The 19616-nt window shown below is 36.9% G+C and overlaps 1 protein-coding gene and 1 pseudogene across 1 annotated transcript in view; both read left to right on the top strand.

Moving 5' to 3' along the window:
* The window catches only part of LOC105049374 (uncharacterized), a gene marked incomplete in the record, with an annotated part of 21123 nt that extends 2702 nt beyond the window's left edge, over window positions 1-18421 (top strand). Inside the window, 6 exon segments of the mRNA XM_073242714.1 lie at window positions 11767-11787; window positions 11873-12052; window positions 12136-12330; window positions 16639-16737; window positions 16806-17432; window positions 17617-18421. Of these exon segments, the coding sequence (XP_073098815.1) occupies window positions 11767-11787; window positions 11873-12052; window positions 12136-12330; window positions 16639-16737; window positions 16806-17432; window positions 17617-17955 (1461 nt within the window).
* On the top strand, window positions 8987-10789 carry LOC140851147 (uncharacterized; annotated as a pseudogene).
* Window positions 18422-19616: the final 1195 nt, after the last annotated feature.

The raw sequence follows: 19616 nt of genomic DNA, 5'->3' as shown, positions 1-19616 counted from the left end.
AAAAGATAATTTTTTGTTTTAATATTGTATAATTTCTAAAAAAAAATTATACATGTTTATCTTTATATGAATATTTGAAAATTATTTTGTTATTGTTTTGAGGATATGAAAATTTGAGTTGATACTGTTATGAAATTAAGTATGATTGCTTATGAGAAATTGGTTGCAGTGAAATTATGAGAAAAAAAAATTCTCTAATTTGATTATGATTCGGATCTAGCCAATAAGACTGATATTGGCCACACATCAGAAACATATTTCTTCTGCACCTAGCCAATCGGAGCTGATCGCTGGCAGAACAATTCTTTCAAATCTAACCGGTCAGTGCTGATCACTGGCACATATTGATAAGTCGTATGTATGTATTTTAAAACTAGTCTTTTTGCCTCGTTACAAAACTAATCATGGCTGAGTGAATTAGAGCTAGTTTCTTTCAGATCTAGCCAGTCGGGACTGATCGCTGGTATATGTTAATGCGTTACGTATTTATTATTCAGGGGTCAGTTTCTTTCAAGCCTTGTCACGTGGTTGATCGTTGCGTAGTCACTAAAAATTGAAAGAGGATTTTTGAATTTTTTACAAATATGCATGGTATATTTTACAAAAAAAATTATATTGTTATATATTATTGTTAAATTATTATATTTTAAAATTAGTTATGCTTGATCCCTCAGAGATATTGAAAACTTATTGAGCCTGCAAAGCTCATCCCCTCTTTTCTATTTTTTTCAGATTCAAAAAATTCTATTGGGCTTGGTACTGAGCAGTAAGGAGCATAAGATTTTAGAGGATTTCGTTTAATTTATTTTTGAATAAATATTTTGATCTTAATTATGATGAGATATTAATGAACTATATTTTATTTAAATAAAAATTATTGATTTGCTTTCATCACTATCTGAATTAAACTAATGAGCTGAGAAAAAAAGCAGGCCTGATATATTCTTTAGATCCTATATTACAGTCATCAGTATCCGATCCAGATGCTAGATTTTGGATGTGACATATTTTTTATAAAAATTTGACATAAGAAAGAAAATATTTTATTATTTTCTGATTATTTTTTTTCTCTTTTAAAGACAAAAGTAGGACTTCTGCACGATGGACATTCTTTTGGCTCCTACCATGGTTGGTTGCAGGATATACCTATGCAAAAGATGGCATGCACCGTATTTAGAGTAGAACGTACGATTAGATGAGTTCCAAGGTAGGCCAAGATCCAATATTTAAAAATTTGGATCAAGATTAATTGATCTAACCAGACAAAGAAATTATCAATTTCTCCATTTTTTAACCAAACCCGACATATTTTGTCAAGCCAATCTATCATATTGTGAGATGACCAGATTCATTTGCTTCACTAATTCTATTTTCTTTTCTCTTGATAAATTAACTGTTAACATACTGTTGGTGTCCTGCACGAGGACGAGTCATGATGGGTTCTACTATTGAATAGATCAGGCTTGCATATTATGTGTAAGGTTTGGACTCAGACTGGGTTGCTATTGAAGAGTTTAAGGGGAAAAAATGAGTAAATACAGAAAGTAGTTGTCTTAGATGTGCTCCAACACAATCAATAGTCCATCGATGAACCTCAATGACATTGATTTTTTGAAAAAGAAGGAAAGAAGGAAGGATCATAATTTTTTTTATCGATGATTACATAACAGAGTCTTCTGTATAAATTTCATAATATCAAGTATAAGAGCTCAGAATTTAACAGTTTCTGTACAAAGAAGGTATGAAGTAGCAATGCTCATATTAGATCACGAACGGGTTGGAATGGTTGACAAAAATGGTGTTTGTAAAGGGAAATGAAGTTGGTTGACCTTTTATGCTCTGAGTGCATTTGGTTCACGACCAATTTAGAATAAGAATCGGAAGCTATTGGAATGAAAATTAGAATAACCATATTCTTTGATACGTTTGGTTCATGACCGAAATCAGAATGAAATTTGAATACTAAAAATAATTAAGATTAGATTTTAGAAGATTGATGCATTCTCATTTTTTCCAGAATGAGAATAGAACTCTCCCAACTTTCTATTTAATTCTTGAATTGGAATAGGAGTTACTCATTCTATTCCATTTAAGAATCCAATTTTTTCCAACCAAGCATATCCTGTAATTATCCAAGTTAAGTTTTTGGAAATGGAACATTCAAGAATCAAACTCGATTCCTTGGTTGCTAAATAGAGGGATGTGACGGTTACAACAATCTCCAATTCATTATGCCAATTTGAATTGGCACAGCCATCCCAATGCTTACCTTAGAATTGTAAGTATAAATCTTCTAGTGATCCGATTATCTTCAATCTGCTCAACTCAGAGCTCACAAGAAAAAAAAAAAAAAAGAAAGATGATAGAAGAATTATGAAAGTAGACTTAAATCCCTCTTTCTTCATTAATTAATTCTTCATATCATAAACTGAGGTATATATTTCCTATCTATAATAATGAAGTCTGCTTACATAATTAGATCGGATTCCTCTTCTTATCTTCTAAAAAATGTCCATCCTTGAGTAAGTTGGGTTCACTCCTCTTTTTAGCTTAGATAGAACTAGATGTTAAAACTATGATAAATATGAAAAAATTATTAAAATAATAAATTTTATCAGAGATAGATCGAAAAGATACTCAATTGAAAAAAAAAAAATCATTTCAATCAGATATCGTATAATCAAATTATTATCTTTTAAAATTTAGTATATAATTTGACTTCTTAACGTGCAATCTTGCTCCTAAATTCTATGTAGCTCTACTCACAGTGCCAACATGTTCACATCGAGTTAAATCATTTAGAGCCCTAATTCTAATACATACATACATTCACCTGCAAATCTAACACTGCTTTCGATAATTCTTCTGAGTATTATCTCTTTCCGGCCAAATCCCAATTGGTGCTGGTTGTCGTGCTATTGTTTTGGCAAAACATAGGATAAAAAGATTGTTAACTAAATAGACGCTCGCCTCCATGCTACTTTACAGATACTTGGGCCTGTCAATTTTTTTTATTCTTGAGGTAAAATGTAGATATGTTTTGCAGCTTTTGATCTTTCATCCAACAAATCTAATGCAGTTTTATCATAAAAATTATTGCAATATGAGTGAAAAATTTCCCTACTTGACTCATTGTATCAACCAGTTGGACTAGGAGTTTCTTCTGTATGTTACCTACAAGCATGTGAAGATGGATATCATTTGATATTTTCAATACGTAAGAAAATTCTTTTCGACAGATTCTAAGTTAATTTCTGCCCATGCCAATTTGATTATGTAGCAGTATGGAAGTTATATCTTCCAGTGATTAGGCTTGCCTGATATTTTTCTTAAAAAAAAAAATTATATACCGATGTGTACTAATCATACTGTACCATATCGTATCAAACTATAATGCAATATTGGAAGCTGGTTGCCTAATGACTTTATACTAGGTATACGATACAATAATAGGATAGTCTAATATAGGGTTCAATATTGAGATGGCTAACAAGATGACCATCCAATGCCCACATAAACTTTTGTTCCCGTTGAGGGCGAACATTTTCGTACTTCTGGAACAACAAGCAAGTCACATATATATTGTCAATGAAGATGTCAGCATTTTTTCATTGCTTCATTGCATCTGGAGTTGTTGGATGCAATACCAGGCCATATAGAGGACAATTAGACCATTAAATTCTCCACCAACTTTTGTCAAAAAAACTTCCCCACCCACTCCCATCTCAAGGACAATAAAAGAAATCTCAGAGAGTTTATGGCTCAAGTCATCTCTTAAAGGTCCTTGCAAGCAAGTGGTGAGATTTAATGGAATCACATGGAGGTTTGCTGGTCTTTCATACCTAAATTCACATGGATAGGTTGATAAAACGTCAACTTCATATCTCTAGAAGAATTGCGGGCACGTTTCCATGCCTTGTTGTTTGGGGTTCTGTCCATTTTATAGGACCATAAAATCACACAATGCAAGGAATTGGAGCGGCAGCCCCCTTAAGATGCATGCTTGTGTCGGTCATCTACGTGATTATATATATTTTTTTTTATTGATAAGATGAGTATTCGTACAAATCTAATATGAACATAATTAAGAGAATCAGAATATAAAAGCAACCCCCGCATTAATCCACGATACTTCTCCTAAATATTCTATAACATAGGAGGCGATCTAGTCCGTGGCACTATTCACTTTATGATAGATATGTCTTTCATATGAATTTTTTTTTTTTTTATTTTGATATGTTGTTTGCATCTTATATTCTCTCTATTAGTATTTAATACCCTATGAGTATAGGTAGAGAAATTTTCACCCATCTGCAGCTTAGCTCTATCATTTTATCTATGGAACTCTTCATGTGACATGGGAACATGGCTGGTGGATTGGGGAGGTAATTTGGAGTGGGCAAATTTACCATTAGGCAAAATACAGAAATTTTGGCAATAAATTTGGAAATATTTTCTGACTCAAACAGAGATTTTAGGAACATATCACAGAATAATAGTTGAAGGATGAGAAAATTGATATGTCTACGCAGGCACAAACAAAAATATATTAATAGAGGAAGTATGGAATTTTTTTTTTTAAAAAAAAAAAACTAGCAAGGAGAAAAACAATGAATGGCATCATTTTTTTTTTTGGGGGGGGGGGGGTGTAGAATGGCATCATTTATTCAATGTCACAAAAACTTCATAAATAAGCCATGGACTATTTATGATAAGGTTCCAACTCATTAAATAGTGATGACCCATTAAATTATTCGGGCATAATCTAAAAATCATTTGCTAGCTAATTATCGAAGAACTCTGATAACATGGTAAGTATTTTCTTTTGACAAATACCAAAACTGATAACATGGCATTTAGGAAGCACCTCAGCTCTGATAAACAAAATTCAGTCTAATTGCCTTCAGCTGAGCATCATGTGTTTATTTATGCAGGGAACATGGATATTATGAAAACATTATGTGTCACCATGTTTCATATGCTGGTCGCTTTCGCATCCATTTTATTCAATTTTGTTGGTAGTATTGACGTTACCGCATCAATTATATGACTTTGATTTATGTAAATATAGGAACCACAAATGCTAGGACAGCAGCAGTCTCGCCAATTGGCAATCGATAGAGACCGATAACTTGCCTTCTCCGCTAAGTTGAGGATTAAAAAAGATACGCATTCTTGATAATGACTATTTAAAGACTTAATTTTTGACTATGTTTGGTTTAGAATTAGACCGTTATGGCCGGCCTAATTCACCTTACATGCTGAGAATGAGGAGGCCTGTCTTTCATCAATCACTAGCAATCTGAACTTTTCTTCCAAGAGATTCCTACTCTCACATTTCCAGAACCCTATTCTTCAAGGGACAAAAGAAGTTCTAAGCCATTATAGGGGCTCTTATACCCTATAATATATTGTATTTGCAGACCTTTCAACATCCTTGGATGGCATAGTAATTTTGATGAGGTAAAAACTCTGGAAAATCGAATGCCTCTTTTGTCCCATTAGTTGTGACCTTGATCATTTTTTGAGGCTTGTTTCCAAATGCAAGACTGCCTCTAATGAAAGTTCATTATGATATAGTCACAATATTTTCCAAATTACCGTAGGAAGAATATTCTTAGAATTCTTCTCCGTGTTCTTAGATTATAGTACGATATTATAGATTTTCCAAACTTTTCTGACGATTGATGATTTTACAATGAAATTTTTATTAATCATTAAGCAGCTGACATTAATTGGGGATGGTGCAGTCTTTTTTTGTTGTTCCTTTGTCCAATGCCTTCTCATGCACTAAATTATATCGGAAATGCTGCATTCTTCTTTATAATCCCAAACATCCATCACTTGCCATGTCAATTTTGGATGAAAAGGAATGGAAGTTGTAGTTTTGAAATCAGAAATTACCATGGTAAAAAGGTAATATAGTTACCACGGCTGGGACGAAATGGCATGTGAGTCGGTTACTTAATCTAATCACAAAAAGGAACAAAAGTTCTAGTCCTGGAATTGAAAAGAGGTGGAGTAGGTGAAAGATATTACCTCTAGTCCTTTACAAATAATTGACCAAAGCTGAACCAGTCCATAGTGGAAATGGAACCACGCATCAAATGTGACAGTGATAGAAGAATAGTCCTCTTCTCCAATTGATGAAGGGCAACAACTAACCCACCCACCCTTTAATGGTCATAAGATATGATCTCTGAACACTTCTTCAGATCAAAGCAACCAAGGCTTCCATTTGTTGAAAACTTCCACGATCAGGATTGTAGAGGATCATAACCAACCTCATTGATGTAAAGACAAGATGATGAGTAGGTTTGATGATCAAGAAATGGTCATCGTGCATGAAATGATTTCATCATCCAGCGGTGCATGGACTTTTCCATCATAACATGGAAAAAATGGAGAAAATTTTTTGCTAAACTGCATGTTATCCAGCCATCTTTAAAAGAAAAGTAAGGAGAAAAAGCAATATTTGGGAGACAAGGAAAATGATGCAAAATTTTTGCCTGACCGGCCGTCGTGCATGAAATGATTTCATCGTCTGGTGGTGCATGGATTTTTCCATCATGACATGGAGAATGATGCAAAGTTTTTGTTCAACTGCATGTTATCCAGCTATCTTTGAAAGAAAGCAAGGAGAAAACAATATTTGGGAGACGAGGACATGGCTTAGGTGTTCTTATTGGAGCATCAAATCTTGGCTTATTATACCAAAGAGCTAAGAGAAGGATGTCATCATGTTACCTCTTGGAGGGGCCCTATCAATCTCTTAGTAGTTGTTGATTTATTTAATTTAACTCATCGCCAACACGCTACGATAATCATCTAGGTGCATGGATTTTTCCATCGTGACATGAAAAACGATGTAAAATTTATGCTTAACTGCATGTCATCCAGCTATCTTGGAAAGAAAAGCCAGAGAAAGCAACATTTGGGAGACAAGGATATGGCTTAGGATGTTTATTTGAGCACGAAATCTTCAACTTGTTACATGAAAATAGGTGGAGAGAGAGATGGAATCATGTTGCTTCTTGGAGGAGCCCCATCAATCTGTTGCTAGATGTAGATTTATTTAATATAAGTCATGGCCAATACGCTACGTCCTTAGTTGGTCGGTTATAATATGAATCAATGACCCCACCTTACTTTAGACTGTACTAGAGAAAGTGACTTAATCGGATATGACAAATTGATGCAAACGATGGCCCCATGTTCTATTGACCCTTCTTAGGTGCAAAATGTTGTCACATAGAAAAGGTCCCTTTTCATTTGGCAATCTCCCAAATCAATTATAGGATTCCATAGCATATCTTCTAACTTAATTTTTTAATATTTTTTTTTTCTAATTCCCACAAATACATTTATTTCATTTAGTTTAATTTAGCCAATTTACCCAAAAAAAGCAACTCTTTCTTGAATATGTTTGAATGACAGGAGGCACAGGTTCTAGAAATCTATTAGAATTAGATCGTAGAAATGTACCAGATACTCGATATTAGTTCTAGTCTATGATCAAATATATGCCAACCAAACACTACAAGAAAAAATCTAAAGATTAAAAAATATTGAATTAAAATGAAAAGTTTTACAAATTTGACCTAGATTCCTCCCGTCAGGTAGCTACTTGACCTTGAAATGGACACCTGACAACCTATGTTAGCTTCTAGAGACATGATGGTACAATCTCCCTTATTTACTGTTAGTGCAACCCAATACTTTCAAGGTCATTAATAAATCTATTTCACGGGTAAGAACTCCTTTGTAGGGAAGAAATCCTGCTCTCTCTTCCTATGGTTGGTGGTAGTGTGAAGGAGCTAGCACAAAAGCCATGAATGAGTAGTGCATTTATGCCAACAATGGCTGCCACCCATCCCCACCACCACAGAAAGAAAGAGCGACCCTCCAAGCCATGCCCCTTCCAGAAGCTGACAAGCCAGTCCAACCCTATACATGTAATAAAGGTGAAGGGCCCCAATTTAGATCAACCACACAGCACAAAATTGAGTTCATCTCCTTGTCATCTCTGATGCACCTCAGACTTCAATATTCGTGTTTACACAGCACGAATTCGAAAGTCCACTGTGTCTGTGTATTGCGCCCATGATGGGAGTATAAACTAAGGGTGACAATCGAGTCGGATTGGATCATAAATAGATCGGAATATAAATAGATCGGATCAGAAAATCATCAATCCAAATATGATCTATTTATTAAACGGATCAAAAATTCAAACATGAATCCGATCTGTTTATTAAACAGGTAATTCGATCCAATCTGTTTAACTCATTTATTAAATAAATCAAATTACATTAAACGAATTAAACAGATTAAACAGATCAGATTAAATAGATCAGAAACAGGTTAAATATATTTTAAACATGTTAGATGGATCTTAAATAGATTAAATAAATTAAACAGATCGAATTAAATGGGTCTGAAATAGGTTAAATAGATTAAACAGGTTAAATAGATTATCTGACTCAATTTGATCTGAATATTAAATGAGTTAAACGGATCAGATATTTAAAATTCAAATCTGATCTATTTATTAAATAAATTAGATAGATTGACTATTTATAATTTAAATTTATTTAATTTAAATTAAAATTTATTTATGATGGATCGAATATAAATTAAATTGATAGATCATATATATTTTATCAACTCTAGTATAGACCTGTTTGGCCTCTCCGATGGGCTTGATGAGATCTGTATTCGGCCACCGAATACTGAATACGGAACAGACGGCAGGGAGACCACGTGTTGCCCCCACGACGCAATCCAACGGCACGACGGTGCTACCCGACGTAGTGGCAGTGGACCGGATCCACCGCCCCCAATCCCGGCTTAAGATAGCACCGAAACGGCAAGAAATATCCCGAAACCGCGTTCCTTCCCTCCCTCTTCCCTCTTTACCAATCTTATCCTCCTCTGCTATAAAACGGTTTTCTAACGTAAAAATGGAATAGTGGTCAGACTTGTCTCATAAAGAAACCTGTTTTTAAAAATATTATTATTTAAAAAAAGAAACAAAATTAAATATCTTGAACAGTTCGTCGTATTCAAACGATAGCAGCTCCAGCTTTTAAATCTCTCCCCGGCCCTTTCTCTCTCCGTGTCGGTCTCGATTTCGATCTTGATCGCCTCCTCTTCAAACCCCAACCCTACGTAGTTGGAAGGAGACAAGAGAAGGGAGGACGGGAAGAGAAGGGAAGACGGATTTGATTGCTTTCGATCCGGCTGCCGGGAGCTCGAGATCCCGTGGTGCGGATCTCGAATTCGGAATCTCCGGCTTCGATTTCGTGGGGAATCGGCGTCGCCGTCACCGGCATCGACCGGGAACCGTAAGTTCTCCTCTGATCTTGAAAGATCTGATATTATCTACTCGATCTTTTCCGCGTCGATTCCGCCGTTGTTGTTGTTTTTTCGGTGGGTTTTCTGGGTGATTTTTGCGTTGTTCGATCTGAGTTTGAGCAATGACGGCGGATACGAAGGAGTATAATGGTGGATGCGAGGGACAGAAGGTGGAATTCGAGGGGAGGGCCGGCTCGGCAGTGGTGTTGGAGAAAGATCGGAAGGGCAAAGAAGATTATAACGGCATTGGACCTCGGGAGGGGGAGGAGAGCGGAGGGGATGAGAGCGAGGGTTCGTTCGTGATGGTGAACGAGGATTCGGATGATCCGGCCGAGAGGGATCTCGATTGGGTGGGAAAGCGGTGCCGGTGGAGACCGAGGAGAGCGGCGGGCCGCCGGCGAATGTAGGTCCCTCAGCGGGGGAGGTGGCGCCGGAGATGGGGAAATGGGTGGAGAGAAGGGAGAGGATCATGAGGGTGTTTATTCTGTGGTGAATTCTGAGACCGGCGTGGAAGAACAAAAAGATGTGGCGGCGATGAGTGGTGCGAAGGAGGAAAATATGGAATCTGAGACAAATACTGCAGCGGAGGTGGAGGAGAGAAAGGAGAAGGAAGTTAATGGTCAAGGTGAATGGAGAGTAATAATGGTATGGTTAACAATGATGTAGAATTAGAAGGAGAACAGAAGAAGGAGACTGTCGCTATAGATTCCGACCTCCAGGTAGAACCAGAATCAGTGATAAAGAGAAGCTCACAATGACAGAGACCGATGACCAAATTAGATCAGAATTCGCTGTTGAAGTCGAAGAAAGGCAAGAACCTGATACCATAGTTACAGAAACCAACCACCAAGCTGAATTGGAATCAGCTACTGACGTAGAAGACAGGCAAGTGGTGGAGACTGGTGAAGTAGAGAAGCAGGACACTTTGACTGTCGCCAGCAGCACTGGTGATCGAGTGGAAGCTGAATCAGCTGTTGCAAGGGAGACACAGGAGGCCCAGATGGTGTCGACAGATAAGAATGACCAAGAGCAATTGGAAGTAGTTGTCCATGTGGAAGAAAAGCTGGAGACTGAGACTGCTGGAGAGGCTGGCAACCAAGCTGAACCAGAAGCAATTGACAAAGTAGGAGAAAAACAGAAGCCTGAGAGTGTGGTCAGGGACACCACAACATCTGAATCTCTTCCTCTTGAGCGTGAAGAGGTGAGGCTGTCAGCTGTAGCTGAAGAAGGTCCAGCAGATAAATGCTCCTCTGAAAATGCAACGGCATCTGAATCTCTTCCTTTGAGCATGAAGAAGTGATGCTGTCAACTGTAGCTGAAGAAGGTCCAGCAGATGAATGCTCCTCTGAAAATGCAACGGCATCTGAGGGTCAATGCGGAACCAAGTTACAAACAGCGGACAGCAGTGAATCTCCTGAAAATCATGAAGCCAGCTCTATCTGTCACCTTGATGCCAGGGTGAAAGAAGCTGAGTCAAGTGCTCATCTGGAAAGTTCAAAAAACTCAAGTGCTTGTCATGTTGGTGACCAGGAATTGGTGAAAGAAGTTGAAGTGAGCAATAAATCTGCGGAGAATGGTGAAGCCAGCCCCTCAGAAACTGAAACAGGCATTTTCAGTGCGGATGAGCCGGGACCATCAAGTGCCGTGAGTGGTGCAGATCTTGAACCAGAACTGATAGATGCATCCACTAAGAGTGAAGTTGAAGTTCAAAACGTTCTGGATCAAAGTAAAGAAAGGACGGTGATTTGTTCCAAGAATGATACAGGGCTAGAGACTAAAGTTTGCAGTGTTATGGAAATTGAGAAAGATGTTTGTACTAATCATGCTGTTGCAATGAAATCAGAACCCGAGATTGACAATGGCTCTGCAAAGGTTGGTGAATGTTTGGCCAGCACTGTTAAAGGTAATGAAGCTACAGGAAAGGATGATAACAAAGAACCTATTCATGAGGAAGTTGAAGCTGTCAAAGAGATCCAGGCTCAACCAGAGGATCCTAGTGGCTCAACTCTTGAGGGAGAGAAGGTGGATACACAGGTGGTCAAATGGCAGCCATGTTACATAATTAGAGTCCCTAGATTCACCGATGATGAGCTATGGGCGCAAATAAAGCATGCTCAATTAGAACTAGAAGAGAAGACGCGAAGCAGGGATTCTATTGGAGTTGCAGTTCATAAGAAAAAGGTAGTGAATGCTTACAGATGTCATGCTATGCTTTTGAATTTGTTATTTCATTTTTATCCAGTTATGCTTGAACTGTCACATTTTTTTCAGGCAACTTGTAATGAATACCGGGAAAAGTTAGAAGCTGCAAAAGCAAAAGAGAGAGCTGCAAGAGCTGCATTTAATGCTAAGCGACAGGAAATAGAATCTGTCCAGTCAATACTTAACAAGTTAAAGAATGCAACCTCGATTGAAGAAATTGATAATAAGGTATGTTTTCTTCTCTTTCAAAACCATTCAATTATCATTTCCACATCTTTTAATCTCTTCGTTCTTGTGTTTCTTATGTTTGTAGATAGAAGCAATGGACCATGAATTTCAGCATTCAACCATGGGCTTGAAAGAAGAAAAACAACATCTGCATAATATTAAACAGCTGAGACACCTTCGTGAACAGCTATCTTCCATTATGGGCCCGAAATCAGAGATTGATATGGCATTTGACCAAAGAGATCAGATTGAAGAGCAGTTCAAGGTATATATTATCTGCACATGCGATTTTCTCATGATATTATTACTATATTTGAGGTACTCAGACTTTTCATTGGTTGTTTGTAGACTTTGAAGAAGGAATTGGATTCCCTTAAAGCTGATTTATCAGAAGCTGAAATAAACGGAAAAGAGGTGCGGAAAGAATATGATGATGAGGTCCAACATTTGAGGGATGTACAACAACAATTTAGAACAGCTGATGAGATTCGTCAAAAAGCATATGGACACTGGAGGAATCTCAAAAATGAGTCGATGGAGAAGGTGTGCTGTCTTCTTACTCTTATGAATTCTCAATGGTCTTTGTGAAGTTGTCTTTATTTAGACCATATAATGCTAGCTTGGTTAAATGGTCTGCTACTGTTTCCATCAATTTAATTTTTCCTCTTTCAAGTTCTCACATCCTAGTTGTGATTCTGAAGAGTATAAAGCAATGGAAATTTCAGTCACAAGTCTTTTCTTTCATATTACATAAGAGGAGATACCTTCATAGACTGCAGAAGAGATATCTATAGTATTCTTGATTTCATTCTGTTTATAATTTTGAATTTCAACTTTGCTTCCTAAAGCCAAACTGTAAACTTCAAAGCTAGCATGGTATTAAAAAACAGTCCACTGAATGAGTATATTTGGGCACTTAGATTATTTTGTAAGATGAACACCGAACAGAGATACTAAGGAGTTGTCTGGATACCAATTTTTATAAAAGTGGATTCAGAAAATACCCAAAATGAATGGTTTTTGTGAAAAATGCTTGCTTTGCTTAATTTATAAAAATCCGGTTTCGTAAAATCTGCCAGATCGTTAAAGCTGAAAATTTTGTTCTTTGAAAAACTGGTCTCCTATTTCATTAAAAAAAAATGTTTTACAGCACATCAGGTTTTATGATTGTGTGTTGTAAGAAACTTTACAGACCACCAAAAGAAGCACATAGATTGCTCTAGAAATAAGGCACAATGAGTTCCTTTTCTATCTATAGTGTCTTTTCTTATTTTCCAACTCAGTTTTGCGCACGATGTTCCCCTGCGTGTTAACTTGTTAATTAGTGGATCTAACAAGTGTGCCTTTCTCCAGCCTACTTAACTTAACTATTTATATCTTATTATCATCTTGTACTTTGTCTGAAAATGAATTTCTATTATTTTTGCTTAATACCTCACATTAACTTTTGCTGGAGTAGGATTCCCTGTATGTATAGCAATGTTGAACATCTCAAGCCCTTGGTATGGTTCATATTATCTTTAGATGTATTGTAATCTTTTATCATCATATATTAGTTAATTGCTAGCTTGGCATACTGATAAATTTGGGTTTCAGTAAAATCAACAATAGAATGGTAATCAATTAGAACTTGGTTGAACCATGTTTTGAAATGTGAGAGATTGATCCTATCTCTAAACTTTAAGGAAATTGTCATATAATCAATTCTTTTGTTGATGATTTTAATGTTGCCTGTAATGAGACGTTAAAAAAAACAAAGTTTGAAGATCGTGAATGGTGTTTATTTTGGGTTTTGCTGTGCTCTTCAGTTAGCAGATGCTATCAAATTGCTTGAGCAGTGTTTATGTCAGACTTGAATGCCTAGTATTAGTTGTAAAAAGGCATACCATACTGCAGTATAGCATAGGTTGTCATATTGGATCATTGAAGGAGTAGACAAGTCTTCTATCAAGAGATATTTGGAGATAATTTCTTTTGTTATTATCAAGGATGAGGATTTTAGTGTTGGATTTTTCACAAAGTTTGGAAGAAGTATATGTGAAATAAAAACAACATATGCTGGAGTAACCCCAATATGGAAAGAAGAGGTAGATCTGGTTGAAATTTTTGTTCCATGTTGCCTAAGGCTTCCCAAGAGATTGCAGTTACTTTCCAACAAATTAATAAGTGCCTGATGAAGAGCATGAGAGGTGATTTGCATCATTATGACTGGCAGGATTTTTGCAAGAGGTAATTCTTAGAGTTGACTCCGGAAAAAAAATTCATGAAGCCTGTTTAGTTGTTGGGAAGGTTTTACCTTAAATAGGAAATAGTTGGAGCAAGAGGCAATTCAGAGTGTCGCCCATGGAAAGAGGGATGAGGCTGTTTAATGGCCCCTTCAGCAATGCTGCCACTTTCCTGTTTTCAAAGAATGAAAACAGAAGCAAAGTTTTTGTTCTTTTCTTAGTTTCTATCTCTTTCCGCCTATTTGTTTTCTTCTTCATCATCTTAATTTGTCAATTTTTATTTTTTTAACAAATCTGTGTCCATCCAATGCTGGGCATTCATTACGCACACCCCCCCACCCCCCCTCCACCTGCGGGAAAAAAAGGCAATTAGTTTATTCTTTCTGTGACTTTGAAGTGTGATAGAGCAAGTAATGGAGGGTTTCTGCACTAATTCCATCTCTTACCCAACATTCGAGTTGTATAGATGAGCATAACTGGCTGAACATCTTTATCACTGTTAAGAATAGAGCCAGCCAGCTTAGACTAGGGGTGTAAGTGGATTGGAGAAAATCCGAAATCCAAACCGATCCAAACTGAACTAGAGGATTGGATCAGATTTTGGACTTTGGTTTTGGATTTGGAGTCAATTTTTCAAAATTTTGGACTTTGAACTTGGATTTGGATTTAATGTTATAAAATCCAAATCCAATCCAAAGTCTAAACTATGAGTCCAAACCAAATCTAATCCATTCTTCTAGTTTGGACTTTTGGATTTTACATATATGTGTGTGTGTGTGTGTTGGGGGGATGTTTCAAGTTTAGTTTCTTTTAAATATTATGGAACTTATTATATTTTGGCGATGTAGTTAGTTTTTTTTGAAAATCTAGAACTTATGTATTTGACATAATGCTATTATAGCATGACTCGTTAAGATCCTTGGTATTGAAATTTATATTTTTTATTTCTTATCCATTACTGTTATAATATTAGTTGTTAGATGGAGGGTGATATTATAGAGTACGTATAAGTAGTATATGTTTCGAATTTATATAATTTGCTTTTGAATTATGATCCAAATTGTAGTCTAATGTATGTCAAAGTTCAAAAATCCAGTCTAATCCAATCCGAACTTTTCGAACTAGATTGGATTGCACTAGTAGAGTATTTGGTTTGGTTTTGAAGCCAAGTTTTCAAGTCCAAAATATTTCGGATTGGAGTTGGATTTAGGTATAATCCAATCCAATCCAGTCCATTTACACCCCTAGCTTAGACGGTTAGGCCAAAGCCCAATAAAAATGTTACATGTTTTTGATTAAAAAATTCTAGCTAGTATTATAATTGGTAGGTTATTGTTTAGCTGTTTAATTGTCTAGTGCCCATTTAGTTGCATCAATTTATTTTTAGGATATTTTACACCGTTTATCTGTTTTGACAACCTATATTGAAAATAAACATTTGATTCTAACTACATTCCATAAGCAAGATTCTTCTAATTTAGAGTAAATTTTACTGAATATGTCTGGTCTCATACTCTTTGGTTCCTTGTAATTTTTTCCACTCATTGGTCCTGGAGATGGTGAATGCTATTTGATGACCGAAGGCTCTTTAGACATTTCATGTCGTTCACTGCTGCTGATATCTAGATGCATATTGTTGTTTTAATACAAAAATTTCTCATTATTAGTTCCAATACAACTCTTATGAGTCACTCATCTTAGCATGTGTTGAGAAGGCAAGGCAATATATTATGATTACACAAATAGGATACCTTACCAGGACATGAAAAAATTTAGTGGCTTATTTAATTGAGGGAGGCCGTTGATTATGGTATCCCACATTTGACTTGAAGCTACATTGCCAATAGAGCCAGAAGATGAAATTATGTGGTTGTTTTGGACCATGCAGATGTCAGTGCAAATGGAGTTGACTGAATCAGCCCAGCCACCCTCACCTTGTGCGTGTTTGTGGTCACACATCTGCATGCTTATGACTTGATAACCCTTTGTTACCTGTTTATAATATTGCAACCCAATCTGCTAGCTTGTGTTCAATTATTATGAAAATCATGTCAAATTCTGAACGCATTTGCAAATTAATTTGATATTTCCTCCAATTCTATCACTATCAGCACAACTTTTATCTTTCGAATTTTGTTATGAGCTTCTGGTTCACATATCAGTATGAAATTAGCATGTATTTTGTTTTTCTGATCTTTCTTTAGATTTTTCTCTTTATATGTTGTTTTTCTGCATATTTTGTTTATTTTGTTTTTGCTCAAAAACTGTCAAACATATACTAGTGAATTAATGCTAATCTCTATCAATCATGGAAGCAAACCCACACTGCATGTGCGATTTTGAGTTTTAGAAGTCACTTCTTAACTGTTGTGTGTTTTGTACCGTAATGAACATGGTGAATTTTTTTTTCTTGTATGGTAAAATTTTAACTGTTAACAGAGCAGGGCTTTTTCATCTGCATAGCTTTAGCTTTCAAGTGCAGGAGAACTTACTCTGCTAGAGACAATGCAACCTCTCATATTTTTTAGGAATACGAAATATAAATGGCCATTCTGAATAAAAGGACTACAATGGTTTGCATGTTACTTTATCTGAAGTGATTGTGATTTATTGCATTTGTATGCAGAGCAAATACTTTCACATGTATAAGAATGATCAGAGAGCTGCAGCAAACTATATAACTTCCGGGGATCGAGAGGGTCTGCAGTTGCATTGCAGCAAACAGGTGAATGCATGTTTTAACTTCAGATCAACAAGTTGAAACATAGCAGTTCCTAATGATCTGCATCACAGGTGGAAAAAATTATGGAGCTGTGGAACAACAATGATGAATTCCGCATGCAGTATATGAAATCCAACAGGAACAGCACATTGAGGAGATTGAGGACATTGGATGGAAGATCGCTTGGCCCAAATGAGGAGCCACCTGCACTACGTACTACCATAGACAAAAGCTCAAGCTTTGCTTCAAACTTATCCAATATTAAACCGCCTGTACCCATTGTAGCTGCAGAAGCAAAACCAGGAAATTTCGGCACACTGGCTCCTCCTAAAGAGGAGTCTTTTCCAGCCTTGCAAGCAGCACAAACGAGGCATTCTTCCAAATCCAAAAAATCTATGAAGCCTATGTTGAAAGAAACCATCATGGCTGCAATTGCTGACAGAGAAGAGGTAGAACCTGCTCCAAAAGAGAAGAGTCGAACAAAAGAGGAGGAGGAACGGGCAAGAAAAGCAGAGGAATTGGCCAGGAAGGAAGAGGAGTTGAGAAAGAAAAAGGCTGAAGCTGAGATGAAGGAACGGTTGCGATTGGAGCAGAAGGAAAAAGCCAAGGAGGCTGAGGAAAGGAAGAGGCGTAAAGCTGAGAAGGCCCAAGCTCGAGCTGAATATCGAGCACAGAAGGAAGCTGAGCTCAGAGAAAAGGTTTTTTTTTTTTCTTTCTAATTTTTGACTATTGTTAAGGGAGTTCTGAAATTTAAAACCTCACATGGTATCTTCAAATGTAGCCTCTCTTTTTTCCACATAGATATTACTATGTACTTGGCATTTTTGAGATCAATTTGGCATCATCTGTCACTAAACAATAGTAACATGGATTTTTCTGCAGAAGAAATTAAAGAAGGAGAAAAAGAAAGGTTCACCTTTGTCAGACACAACAAATGGAGGTGCCGAAGATGGTGCTTCTGCTGCCGATAGTAGTCCACCTGAAAATGTTCCAGAACCTGGGGCCCGAGCAGTAGGTGCTTCAAAGAGAACCTCCAGGCCATCGTTAGCTGCAAAGCATTATAGTAAGATACAACCTCTTCCTATGCCCCTCCGTAACAGGGGTAAGAGAAAAATGCGAGCATGGATGTGGGTGCTTCTGACAACTCTACTGGTACTTGCATTGTTTTTGGCAGGCAACTACATCTCTTTCAGTTTGAGGCTCCCACAATTTGGCTTTTGAGCATATTTACATATTCACATATTTATATATATATATTTGTTACTTATGCCGTATAGAGGTTAGGAGAGGTGTTACCGATAGATCAATGGCAGCCATTCTTTTTGTGCACTACTCATGAAGCCTTTTTCATTTGGATTGTTCTCATTTCTATAGTTTACTCCTTTGCATTTGAGATTCAGAAGGTTGATTCCTCTCATTATTTGATTTGGACAGATGCTTAATTAATGTGGCTTAAAGTCATAATAATAGCAATAATATGATTTCATATGCCTACAATGTATCTTTCAAATAAATCAGTGTATCATTCCTCTGTTACCTTTCTTTTTAGCGATTTTTTTTTTTCCAGAGTTTCCATTGTAATAATAGGATGGATGGTTCATGATGGTCTGATGGTTGTAACTTTTAGATTTCAGTGAATATTTACAGCATTTTGTCTATATTATATAATTGTAATAGTGAGGCCTAAGTTTGCTAGCTGCAAAGGCTTGTGATTTAGCTTATTGTCTTAATGTAGCTTTCATCCTTGTAGATATAGCCGATCTCTATATTTGTCGTTGGACACTTACTGTTGATCAGGCGGTATCCTCTTTTCCTTGAATGCCTTTGAGATTTCTGTTCAAAAATATTACTGATTCAAAATTTGGAAGTCTGAAACCCCTGCATCGGTATCGAAACATGCAAGCTCTGGTCTTGATCCATGTCCGTTCAAAGAAATGGTAGGGTTTCCTATGTTTGATTTAAATCACTATTTTTCTCTCAGCCTCTTTACTGTCATGAATTTTTTTATGGAAATGCATCGCAAGCACCACCATCTTGTCTTTTAGGTTGATTCGCCAAGTGGTAAAGCACAGAGAGTGCAATATGCAACACCGTAGGTGGGGCACATCATGGTTGAGAAAGGTAGAGGAACTGGCCACCTCTTTCTATGAGACAATGTTTTCTTCAAGGTTTCTTTCCTTGGTGGTGAGAGCTCCTCACAGGATGTGTTCAAGTATTGCTTTTCATGCTAGGATGCAGCTAGTAAAATCTGGGAAGGTCAACCTTTCTATGTTTGGCCTTCAAAGTTCTAAATGTCATGAACAAACGAGTGGGGATATGTCAAAGGGCAACAAACAGTATTTCCCTTTGACGCATCCCCAGTTGTTTCCTAATGAAGCGTGACATCTATAGGGAGCATGAGCTACACGGTGAGAAATATGATGGTTTCAGAGGGCAATATGATGGCCAACACACAACTTTAGCACAAAAGGTTTGTTTATGTACCTTCTCTGAATTGCCAAAGCTAAAAAGGCATTGTCAAGGTGTTAAAAAAATTAATTCCAGCAAATTCTCCTTATCCCTTGTAAGTTGAAGCATGGGAGGACGCACTTTACCTTGGTTCATGACGGTCGACACTGCTCCTATTTTCTCCGGTCACAAAGTGAGGTAAGCTTCTACAAGCCTCTTTGCTAGAAGCCCAAATCAGCTATACTATTCTTTCATATCATAGCATATGCTTTCCTCTCACCAAAGATGTCAGAAAATCCACTGCGAATCACCGCACCATCATTTGGGGGTTCCTTAAAAAAAGTTGTTGGTGGGAAGAGCTAGCTAAAGCACCCTCTCAGGTGTGATGTGTGCTATCATTTCTTACCTTAGGGATCAACTCACTGTTCTATGAA

Source organism: Elaeis guineensis, chromosome 8, assembly GCF_000442705.2.
Source record: "Elaeis guineensis isolate ETL-2024a chromosome 8, EG11, whole genome shotgun sequence".
Classification (NCBI taxonomy): domain Eukaryota; kingdom Viridiplantae; phylum Streptophyta; class Magnoliopsida; order Arecales; family Arecaceae; genus Elaeis; species Elaeis guineensis.
Note: the sequence above shows the minus strand (reverse complement) of the source record. Positions and strands in the feature narration are given on the sequence as shown.